This window comes from Trachypithecus francoisi, unplaced genomic scaffold (genome assembly GCF_009764315.1).
Source record: "Trachypithecus francoisi isolate TF-2019V2 unplaced genomic scaffold, Tfra_2.0 Lachesis_group10, whole genome shotgun sequence".
In the NCBI taxonomy this organism is placed as follows: domain Eukaryota; kingdom Metazoa; phylum Chordata; class Mammalia; order Primates; family Cercopithecidae; genus Trachypithecus; species Trachypithecus francoisi.
The window spans coordinates 114,498,693-114,511,159 of NW_022681455.1; the positions used below are offsets into that span (position 1 = coordinate 114,498,693).

General features: G+C 43.3%; 1 protein-coding gene across 2 annotated transcripts in view; it reads right to left on the bottom strand.

Annotated features, from left to right (window-relative positions):
- SF3B3 (splicing factor 3b subunit 3) overlaps window positions 1-12,467 on the bottom strand; it is a 55,257-nt gene that overhangs the window by 16,271 nt on the left and 26,519 nt on the right. For both annotated transcript variants that reach the window (XM_033218961.1, XM_033218962.1), the window contains exons 11-15: window positions 8,789-8,861; window positions 2,724-2,875; window positions 2,118-2,273; window positions 1,007-1,162; window positions 334-477 (exon numbers count right to left, since the gene is read on the bottom strand). In XM_033218961.1, the coding sequence (XP_033074852.1) occupies window positions 334-477; window positions 1,007-1,162; window positions 2,118-2,273; window positions 2,724-2,875; window positions 8,789-8,861 (681 nt within the window). The remainder of the gene's footprint in view (window positions 1-333; window positions 478-1,006; window positions 1,163-2,117; window positions 2,274-2,723; window positions 2,876-8,788; window positions 8,862-12,467) is intronic.

Below are 12,467 nucleotides of genomic sequence, written 5' to 3' on the forward strand. Positions count from 1 at the left end.
CTTTATTGCTAATGAAGACAATGATGAACTCAGAGGTATTTGTTTCTGCTTCTGAAACTAATGAATAGTGGGAACTACAGTTGATCCTTGAGGAACCCAGCCAGTTCTGACTTAGAGTAGCTATCAAAAAGCATTTGATCAAAATATTTCTTTCCCAGCCTGATTTGTTCAAATTAAAGAGCTGAGAAAAGTGGAACCCAGAGTGACACTGTTTACTTTTCATAGGTGAGGATCTGAAACCACGGGCAGAGGAAACGCCTGTTACCAAACAAAGGAGTGTGTGAAACCTACAGAAGGCCTGATGTCCACAATGTGGGCCTCTGGATCTCTTACCTGTAGCCCAATATTCAGGTATAGGAAGCCAATCGAGCCCCTCTCACCCAGCTCATCCTGCTTCTCCGTCCCACCCATTTCCACGATACACAAGGACTCAGGCTGGGCTGGGAGAGCCTGCATGCTTAGAGGTTGCAAACAGTCCTGAGAGGGAGAGAAAAATCATAAAAACACAGAAAACGACAATTTTAGGAAAAAAACATACCCAGAGAAATCGAATTCTTGGATTGAAAAAGTACTTCCTTATGCACAGAAAAAACCCCGGGAGTGAGTTCTAAGAGAGTATTGGGTTATTAGTTATACCCAATCTCAGAATAAGCTTCAGGAAGATCATGCTTTCCTCCTTGTGTCAAAGAAGATAATGGTAAAGGTAATTAAGCAAAGCACACCTCCCGAAAAGTCATCTAGGGTCCTGCAGCAAGTCAAATTTATGCAGTCTTGGTTTTTAACTAAAAAAAGGGAGTTGAGGTTTAAGCCAAAGAAACATTTCTGTAGTCTCAGATCATATCCTTAAACCACAGCAGGAAACTCCTGGAACACACTGCAATGACAAGAGAAGCAGCAGGTATGGATTCTGGGGTCTAACCCAGTTGATCTCAGAGATGGATATCAGGAGTGGGCCAGATGCTCAGGTTCCAACCAGATGATCCTTGAAGCTCAGAGTGTCACTCACTGAGGGGTCCAGGGAGATGATTCTGACAGTGTTGTCCACAAGCCCCACAGCCAGGAAGCGAGACCGCTGCTCTCCCGGGGGTACATTGGCCAGACTCATGCACACCACATCCGCTGACATCTCCTTCCGTTCTGTGTACTCATTCAGCTGTCCTGACTACAGGAGGAAAGGCAGAGCGAGGTCAAAACTACAAAGGGGTGGGTCTAGATGCTCCAATTCACCCCAAAACCCTGGATCCAGATAATGCAGGACGGCTGTTGTATTTGGTTCTGCATACTCTCACTCCTCTTACTATAATCAATGACAAGAATTTCTCTACCTGAGTTCTCAAGACTGAATTTAACAGGCTCACAGCAAGCAAAATGAGTATCTTCCATCAATAAGAGAATGAACAAGGTCAATGTGCCACAAATTTCTTAGCCAACTTTGCTCTCAGGAAATGGAGATACATAAAACTGTTTATGTGTTTACAAGAATACTTTGGGTGAAGGGAATTCAAATATAGTTGAAGACAAAGAAATCTCAACCAAAGGTACAGTAAGGCTACAAATCTGGCCATACTAGAGCCCTCCTGAGAGCAAGATAATTATATGTACTGAACATTCTTCCATATAGAAGTTTTCTGAAACGGATTCAGACTGCAGAAATTAATTCTATGCCAAATATTTGTTGGAAAAGTAGAGAGTGAAATTGCAGGAGGAGCAAGTGTTTCATTGCTAATAGGGGAATTCATAACTCTACCCAGAATTAGATATCAACTTACCCTTTTTCCCCATCTCTGTAAAGGGCCAAATAGGTTTGGAAACACTGTCACTCCAACTCGCTTTTTTTTCTTTTTTTTTGAGATGGAGTCTCGCTCTGTCGCCAGGCTGGAGTGCAGTGGCGTGATCTCAGCTCACTGCAACCTCTGCCTCCCAGGTTCAAGGAATTCTCCTGCCTTAGCCTCCTGAGTAGCTAGGACTACAAGTGTGTGTCACTACGTCCATTAATTTTTGTATTTTTCGTAGAGACGGGGTTTCACCACACTGTCATCTAAATGACTAGATTACATTGCCCATCTTCCTCTCTGGACCCTATACTAAGTCCCACAGTGAACGATAAAATAACATACGGGATCCATCTCGAAATAGACCAACTCTCCTCCCGTCAGGGCAATCACCACTTGTCGCTGGTTCACTGCACACTTCACAATTGTTTTCTTTCCAGGGGTCTTCCACTCATTGACTCTCTTGTCTGCTCGTATGTGCCGAATGCCATCTGGATAGACCTAGAGTCAGTAACAGAAAGAAACCTGACTTTAACAATTTGATTCATCACTCAGAATGACCCTCACATCTATCAGATCTGTCACTACAATCAGATCTGGGGCCACTGCATTTGAGGCACCAGTTGAATGAATGACAAAAGAGTCAGTAGGCCCCAGGCAAGGCCAACTTTTCAACAGTTAATGTTTTGCGGTGTCCACCTCAAAGAAGTTCAAAGCTTATTAACAAAACGCTTATAAAGATCTTTACTAGAGATGAAAGCTGCAGTGATGTGGCTCTGTAACAGAAAAATGGCAAATACAGAGGAGGATGTTATGTGCCAAAATCATAAGTTCCGTCCCTAACGCTTACTGGAAGGTGAGGGTGAAGAGACATGAACACAGCAGCCACATCACAATGAAGGCCAAGAAAGAACAAAGCAGGCCGAGTAGGTAAGCTCTGAGAACCCTCACCTGCACCAAGGCATCATCTCCTAACAATGAGCAGGACAAGGTCGGGGTGGTCCCCAGGAACCCAGAGTCAGTCACTTCTTCTACAGTCTCTCCAATGGACAACACCAGGGTGGCATTCACGAAAGAAACAATGATATAGGCATCAAACTCATCTGAAAAAGAAAAGAAGGGAGCTGGTTAGATAAGCACTCATTAGAATTACAAAGCCAAATGAAACACTAAGAGTTCTCTTCAGAAACCTTCCAAGGCACTTCTTCTATGCGTAGTTATTACACACATACACACATACACATGCACACAGAGCAAGATGATCCAGAAGAAAACTAGGGGTCATAAGAGCCTACAGATAAACCCTGCTTCCTCAATATTTTCTTGAGACATCTGCTAAAGAAGTGAGAGGGACAAAGCAAGGCAATCGGAGGCATGAGGACATTTTAAATACTACAATATTGATACACGAACATACTGAGCTAGAGTTTCATTTATTTGTGCCAGTCGTCAATCACACAACCCCGTCCTAAGAAGAGATACTCCTTCTAACTAGGAAAGACCCCTAACTTCTTCCAAAAGAAGCTTATGTAGAAATGAACATAAGCTCTAATGAACAAAACAGAGATTACTTAAGCCTCTGTGAGACTTAACTCATTCTAGGGTTGGAAGCTGAGAATCCCAGTCCCAGTGAGAATGATGTAAGAAAACTAGATAACCAGGAAATGGGGGATGGGGATTGTTTATATTGTTATTCCTTGACCTCTCTGGTTTTTCACTATTTCGAAACAGAACAATCGTGTGGTCGTGAGCAATCCTACTAGAATTTGCTTCTTCTAATTAAATGTGGTTGAATAAACACTAATGCGTTTCTCAAGGAAGTCAGACGACTTGAGGTATACCAGAAACCCTCAGTTTCTTCTGCAGATCCCATAAAGGCCATGTATTTTCCATGTATCTCACCCTAAAACATACAACAGCTTCTGCAAGTGTCCCCATCCAGTACCATGTTTGGCATAAAGCTTGATAAATGTTGACTAAAGGCATGCTAATTTTTTTTAAGAGTTGAGATTTTCCTCCTTTACATTTGAATTTTTGTATCAATACCCCCTTACCCAGAAATTAGGTTAAAAAGGGACAGAACAAGACAAGGCACCACACAATGTAGTGGCTGCCTCACTCCCAGTAGTAGCAGCTATAGGACCCTGTCTGCCTAAGCACTTGTCAAGAGCTCAATGCCACAGGGCCGGTCCACCCAACCACATGAAGGGCATACTTTTGGTTCTAATGACTTCACATGAGATTCAGCTGAACTAAGGTTACTAGATCAGTTCTGCAGAATCAGCATTCTTTACAGAAGCAGGAGTCAAGTGAACATATTATCATTCGACCAGGCATGATGGCTCATGCTTGTAATCCCAGCAAGGGTGGGAGGCCAAGGTGGGCGGATCACCTGAGGTCAGGAGTTTGAAACCAGCCTGACCGACAGGGTGAAATCCGTCTCTACTAAAAAATAAATCAAATAAAATACAAAAATTAGCCGGGTGTGGTGGTGGGCGTCTGTAATTCCAACTACTCGGGAGGTTGAGCAGGAGAATTGCCTGAACCCGGGAGGCGGAGGCCGCAGTGAGCCAAGATCGCCCCACTGCACTCCAGCCTGGGCGACAGAATGAGACTGTCTCAAAACAAACAAAAAAGAAGATGTATCATTGGCATGGCCAACAGTAGTGTTCTGCGCTATTAGCAGGACATAAAATCAATTTAACATGTTGCACAATAGGCACTTCTTAACAGAAATAAATGTAATTTATGAAGTTGCTTCACATATAGTAGGATAACTACTGTTTCGTCAAATTTTTGTTTCAGTTAATATTACACTATATGTACGTACTGTAGTGGCTGAAAAACAAGGATTAAAGATCTTTCCCAATGGGTCTGCTCTAATGGTTAGACCAGGAATCCACAGAGTAAAGGTTCAATTTCCAAATCATAAGGAATAATACTGGACAAGAAGATACTTGGTTTTTGGTTATTTTGCTAGAACTGTCAACATACATCAAATGCTTTGGGAACGTCTTATACGGTGGCTTTCTAAGACTAAGCACCACTCACTATCATAAAACAAGTAAGGACATGGTTATCTCTGAAATGGATGGCTCAATAGCTTACAACAAAACCAAAATCCATCTCTACGTAACACCAAGTTTGGAACCTTTACTCCAGTTCTCAGTTTTTGTACTAGAAATTTTTGTTGTGTAAAAGTAACAGAAGTTGTTTAATTTTAACATTATTGTAACTGGCCAGGATTTCTGGTCTCGGATCTTCACCAAAAGAAACAGGGACCTTCCAAAAGACAGACCATACAACTTTTGACTTTCATGGGAGAGAAGGGGGCAAGGAAGGGAGGAGGGGTGCCTTTCCTTTGACCAAGACTTCAGACTACTCAAACATAAAAGAGAATAAATGCTCAGTGAACTTAAATAGGGTCATACTTTTGCTAGACAATTCAACAAGTGGGAGAGTCAATGATGTCTCAAAGCTACTTTACATCACAGATTTCCTCAAAATAAACACGGCCCTGTGAATATCAAGCACACTATAACTTCTACCCTTTCCTTCTACAGCGAAGAAGACTTGCAGTAGATGAACTCTTATGTACTAGAGTGACTGCAGATTAAAGTTGGAGTTCAAGCTGGGCACGGTGGTTCAAGCACTTTGGGAGGTTGAGGAGGGAGGATCATTTGAGTTCAGGAGTTCAAAACCAGCCTAGGTAACATTACAAGATCCCAACTTTATAAAAATTTATTATTATTATTATTATTTTGGAGAGAGTTTCGCTCTGGTTGCCCAGGTTGGAATACAATGGCGCGATCTTGGCTCACCACAACCTCTGCCTCCCAGGTTCAAGCAATTCTCCTGCCTCAGCCTCTCTAGTAGCTGGGATTACAGGCATGTGCCACTACGCCCAGCTAATTTTGTATTTTCAGTAGAGACAGGGTTTCTCCATATTGGTCAGGCTGGTCTCAAATTCCCAACCTCAGGTGATCCGCCCACCTCGGCCTCCCAAAGTGCTGGGATTACAGGCGTGAGCCACCACGCCCAGTCCACAAAAAATTATTTTTAAAAAAACGCTGGAGTTCAGAACAAAGCCAAGCTTTAGTCAAGGAAAATGACTAGGAAGTGTACCATCCACACTGCCCTTTTCTAAGGAATGTAAGTCTCACGTAAAAAACAATAGTTCATACCTCAATGAAGAATCTATCAGGGTATGAGAATGTATCTTTAGGTCTCAATTCAACAGGGCTCCCATCTGTCTGAACACTGCTGAGGACCCCAGAGGAGGGAATGCTTTTCTCTTTTACTTGCCTTGCGTTAGGATTTGAGGCTCAATCAGCAGCTCACTCCAAAAGGTAAAGTGAGCGACCATCCAGATACCTGAAGCTCCAGTAACTCACTCTCACTTCATAGACAAGAGTATCTGATACTTATCTTGCTTCAGCAAGTCCTGAATATACTCAAAAGCTTTCTCCAGGTCCTGATCTTTCAGTCAGTACACCTGGAATGTACAACTCCAAGAGAGTATGAAGCTAAAGTTCTCTAGCTAGAGACTCTGTTAGCTTAGTAAAAGGCAAATTAACCATATATGACAAATTCTGTGGGAGGAGGTAGACAGGCAGACTCCTGCCTCAGACCATCTGATGCACAGGCAGACGGTGTGCAGCACTATTATGCCCAGTGACATCCAACTGCAGTTACCCTCTGAAAGACACCATCAGGGCAGCCTCAAAATTTTGTGCAGGTCCCTCTCCTTGGATAAACTATAAGACCCCACAATCGACCCTAGCAGTAGGTACACACCTGTGGTGATCAGCACCTTCACCAGCCACCTGTGGAAGAGAAAAAAAGGCTTGGTATTGGTAGTGTGCATCACCAAGTACCAGCCAAGGTTAGTATTTGCCTGGAAGACTGCAGCATGTGCGGGCAGAAGGAATGTTCACTCAATAGTAAGTGGGGGTATCTGGAAAGTGAGTGAACCAAGAGAACCCGATCTGTATTTACAGGTGACTCCCAAATTACAGTACCTAAAGAGTAAAATTTAGCAGGATATAGTCCTTTCCAAGACTTCTGAGATTTAATAAAGGAGAAAAATGTTCAACTACATAATGCAACAAACTGCCTATCACCGAGTTAGCAAATGCTGTCCCTCTAAAGAGCCTGTCCTGACCTTCAAACACATGCCCTGTCCTTTAACCCCTCCCAGCAATGTACCTGCGCCTTTCACCACATTCACAACACACAACAGTTCTGTATACTTGTCTTGTTTTTTTAGATGGCAAGTGCTCTGAGGCAAAGAGTCTATCTAAGTACATGGTGGGCACTCAAACAACTAAATTTACCCTGAAAGGAACCACTAAGACCCACAGAATCTCACTGCAGTTAATCAAAATGGGCATTCGACTGAGATTCAGGAGCCAGGATTTTCTATCCCCATTACTTAGACTGTATCTTGAGACACTCAATCCCTGTAACTTCCTGTCTTCTTCATAAAAGTACGAGTTAACTTTTCTATAAACCTAACTCTATTTTCTTTTTCTTTTTTTTTTGAGATGGAGTCTCGCTCTCTCACCCAGGCTGGAGTGCAGTGGTGCGATCTCGGCTCACTGCAACCTCCGCCTCCCAGGTTCAAGCGATTCTCCTGCCTCAGCCCCTTAAGTAGCTGGGATTACAGGCGTGCACCACCAGACCCAGCTAACTTTTGTATTTTCAGTAGAGATGGGGTTTCACCATGTTGGCCAGACTGGTCTCAAACTCTGACCTCAGGTGATCTGCCCACCTCGGCCTCCCAATGTGTTGGGATTACAGGCATGAGCCACTGCGCCCAGCCCTAAATCTGTTTTAAAATAAGTTTATTTAAAAAGTTAAAAGGAAAAAAGAAGAAGCACAATAGGTTATCTTAAAACACATTTCTAATTCAAACAGTCTAGGCAATGCTTTCAAGGGCCATAATGTCAACAAGCCACCAAACCAAAGTAAAACACCAACACGGACCAATTTCTATGTAGATATTACACACAAAACCAAGTGCTTAATAATTATCTTTTCAGCTTCTAAGCCCACCCATTTCCTATTCACATTTTTCCCTTTCTACTCAACTTGGATATGATTCAAATGCCTACAATGAAAATTAAATCCACAAAAATGAGTATTCTACTAATAGTAAGTTGTTTTCCTCCTACATGTTTCCCAACTCCTTAAATCTGTTTCATACAGGCAGAATATCTATCAGGCAGAATTACAGCTGCTTTCTTGAAAAAGCTGTCTGCTGGCAAGGATGATCTTACTCACCCATCCCATATTCCTGAGAGAACAAGAGAAAAACATACCTCCAATGTGAATCAAGGGAAAAACGAGACTGAGCTTTCTTTCTATGAGGCTGCAATTCAGTTGTCACAAGACTTCCCTGTTCCTGCACTAACTACTAGGCATTCTCCTATTACTTTCAAAGTTTTAGGATCAGGTGACCATTTACATCCAGGAGCTCAAACTCCCTTCTCCTTTCCCATCCCCGCTTTTCCACTCACACTAAAATTCTAATTCCACTCAATTCCACTCTGCTTTCCCTAAGCACTAGCAAGACTGACTAACAAGCTTTCCCAAATCTCTTAATTCCTAGAACACCACCCTGAATTTCACTGTGGTTTCAAAACAATTTAAAAGAAAATAGTTGAAGAAGAATGAAAAAGCACAACTTTCCCTCACATCATGCCTCTTACAGATGAAACCAGTACCTTTATGAATATAAAGTCAACATCACATTTGACAGCTCTATGATACTGAAACCTTTATGTACTAAAATATAACAGCCAACCTATGTCCCCTTTCCCACCTGCACAAAAAGAAACGGTAAGTGAAGGCATCCTGAAAGGAAGAGCCTCAAAAACGGTGTTGGGCCAGAAAGTTTCTGGTATATGGTGCTAAATGAAATGATACAGAAGTATTATGAACGCAGCCTTTTAAGCCTTCTGTGTCAATGGCACCCAGACCCTCATTTTGACTGTTGGGAAAGAGCTGCTTACCTTCAATGTGCCGACGCACTGTCCAGACAGCATTGGGGTTACCGGGTAGCTCAGAAACAGCCATTTCTGACACCTGACAGGAGAGGAGGGAAGCCACAGATCCAGTGAGCATGCAACTCAGCTACCTGCTTACAATCACATCAAAAAATAAGGTCTCAAAGGCAGGGTTCACAATGTATGCTGGATTTAAAAGATGAAACCACCTAGTGAAAGAAGAATCTAAGAACGAAACAGGCTGGAGACAGTGGCAATCCCCATGACAGTCTTAAGCAAAAGTCACAGGATGTCTGAGAGGGTACAGTTGCTGCAGCCAAAACCATACCCCTTTCCCTCAAGTACAACATGCCTTGATCATCCTCAGAACAGCAGTAACCACTGGGAATGAATCAGGCCATCTAAATTAGCATCCTGTTTCTTTCCCTAGCTCCTGTAAGGCCAAATCCCATGTGGATCAATTCAAATGCCAGATCCTGTAGCAAAATTATTCCCTTATCTCCTTGGCTGGCAGTCAGTCACCTCTCTCTTCTATAAGCACTCATAGAAATCAGTCTACCGGCTGGGCCCAATGGCTCACACCTGCAATCCCAGCACTTTGGGAGGCCAAGGCGGGTGGATCGCCTGAGATCAGGAGTTCAAGACCAGCTGGCCAACACGGTGAAACCCGTCTCTGCAAAAATATAAAAATTAGCCGGGCATGATGGCAGGTGCCTGTAATCTCAGCTATTCGGGAGGCTGAGGCGGAAGAATCGCTTGAACCTGGGAGGCGGAGTTGCCGTGAGCTGAGATTGGACCACTGCACTCCAGCCTGGGTGACTGAGCAAGATCCCGTCTCCAAAAAAAAGAAAGAACACAGTCACCACCTCTTAGGGCACTAACTGTTTTGTCTTTCTATGCCCCTTAAATTCAGAGTGAATGATTCTCTACATGTCCTATAGGTTCTCAAACATAAGAGTAAACAAAACATCTAAGCCAAATTCAAAATGATCTAGAAGGGAAAACTGAGTGTGGGTTATACAGGAACTCGCTGTACTATCTTTGCAATTTTTTTATAAACGTAAAATCATTATAAAATTAAAATTATTAAGTATTTGTAAATGATCTAGAGACAACAAACTAGCCACTTATATATAGTGTGTAACCCACATCTTATAGGAAGAACTCATGTATATTTACAGAAGGACTAGCGCTTTTCCTAGTTTACTGGTATAATTTAATTAGAAGGAAGACCTAAGAACTTCATCAATAAAATTCAACTGTCAATTATGCTACACTCTATACCAAATGTAAAACTGTCAGTCACCCTAGCTCAATTGAGACCACAATTTAGTTAGATATCAAGGTGTAACAAATAGACATATAGGAATAAAGCAACGTTCAACAATTTAAAAACAAATTTTTCTTTTTTGAGACGGAGTTTCACTCTGTCGCCCAGGCTGGAGTGCAGTGGCACGATCTCTGGCAGCTCTGCCTCCCAGGTTCATGCCGTTCTCCTGTCTCAGCCTCTCGAGTAGCTGGGACTACAGGCGCCCGCCACCACACCCGGCTAATTTTTTTGTATTTTTAGTAGAGACAGGGTTTCCCTGTTAGCCAAGATGGTCTCGATCTCCTGACCTCATGATCCGCCCGCCTCGGAAAATACTTTTATATATAACAAAGGTGTGTCTATAGATTCGAAGTGGGGAGAGAAATAGCAGGAAACTAAAAAATGATGATTCTTGAGCCCTTTATCTCTTACAATGTACAAAAATTTTCTGTTAATGCACATATGCACTTTTTTTTGGAGACAGTCTCGCTCTGTTGCCCAGGCTGGAGTGCAATGGCATGATCTCAGCTCACTGCAACCTCTACCTCCCAGTTCAAGCGATTCTCCTGCCTCAGTCTCCTGAGCAGCTGGGATTATAGGAACCCACCACCACTCCCAGCTCATTTTTGTAGTTTTAGTAGAGAAGGGGTTTCACCATGTTGGCCAGGCTGGTCTCAAACTCCTGACCTCGGGTGATCCGCCCGCTTCAGCCTCCTAAAGTGCTGGAATTACAAGCGTGAGCCACTGTGCCCAGCCGCACATACGCGTTTTTTGTGTAAAGCGCTAGCTTTCATCATATGCTCACTAGGATCCAATGAGAAATAAGTAACTAAACGAATCAAGAGCAATGGCTCTTGGCCAGGCGCGGTGGCTCACGCCTGTAATCCTAACACGTTGGGAGGCTGAAGTGGGAGGATCACTTGAGCCCAGGAGTTCAAGACCAGCCCTGGCAACATAGCAAGACCCTGCCTCTACCCAAAATAAATAAATAAATTAGCTAAGCGTGATGGCGCACACCTGTAGTCCCAGCTACTTGGGAAGCTAAGGTGGGAGAACTGCTTGCTTGAGACTGGGCGCTGGAGGTTACAGTGAAGCAAGGTCTCACCACTGCACTCAAAAACAAACAAACAAACAAAAAAACAAACAAACAAAAACACACACACACACACACAACAAACCTATGGCTCTAAATTGGGTCTGAGTCATTGAAATTTTGGTGAAGGCCGGGCGCAGTGGTTCAAACCTGTAATCCCAGCACTTTGGGAGGCCGAGACGGGCGGATCACGAGGTCAGGAGATCAAGACCATCCTGGCTAACATGGTGAAATCCCGTCTCTACTAAAAAATACAAAAAACTAGCCGGGCGAGGTGGCGGGCGCCTGTAGTCCCAGCTACTCGGGAGGCCGAGGCAGGAGAATGGTGTAAACCCGGGAGGCGGAGCTTGCAGTGAGCTGAGATCTGGCCACTGCACTCCAGCTCTGGCGACAGAGCGAGACTCCGTCTCAAAAAAAAAAAAAAAAAAAGAAATTTTGGTGAACTGACGATATATTTTGGCAGAGACAAAATATTTTCAAATTCCCTGAAACAGCAATGTTAACAGCTAACATTTATTGAACACTTCATGCCATATCTTAAGCTAAGGGCTTTATATGTATCATCTCATTTAATTCACACAATTATTTATGGCAGGTACCAGTATTAAGTCCATTTTACAGAAGAAACAGAAACTTAGCAACACCTATTAAGCGGTAGAGTCAGAATTCAAAACCCAGATTATCTTGGGCGTGTTGCAATAAAAATTTACAGAAACAGGTAGCAGGCCTCTTGAGAGCTCAGTCTGCCACTCCCAAGCTCTCAAAACAAACTGTTATAGGAAGCTTATTATTTTATTCCTAACAAGTTCCAGTTCAGGGCCCTCACTAGAAGGCATTAACATTAGGACTACGATACACAGAGAATATGGGATTCAAGAAGGTAACTTTTAGTGTCCACATTACCTAAAAAGTCCAGCAATAAAAGATTCACTAAATAAATTATGATCGACGGGCGCGGTGGCTCAAGCCTGTAATCCCAGCACTTTGGGAGGCCAAGATGGGAGGATCCCGAGGTCAGCAGATCAAGACCATCCTGGCTAACATGGTGAAACCCTGTCTCTACTAAAAAATACAAAAAATTAGCCGGGCGAGGTGGCGGGCGCCTGTAGTCCCAGCTACTCCGGAGGCTGAGGCAGGAGAATGGCGTAAACCCGGGAGGCGGAGCTTGCAGTGAGCTGAGATCGGCCACTGCACTCCAGCCCGGGCGATAGAGCGAGACTCCGTCTCAAAAAAAATAAAAAATAAAAATAAATAAAATAAAATAAAAATTATGATCTACCCAC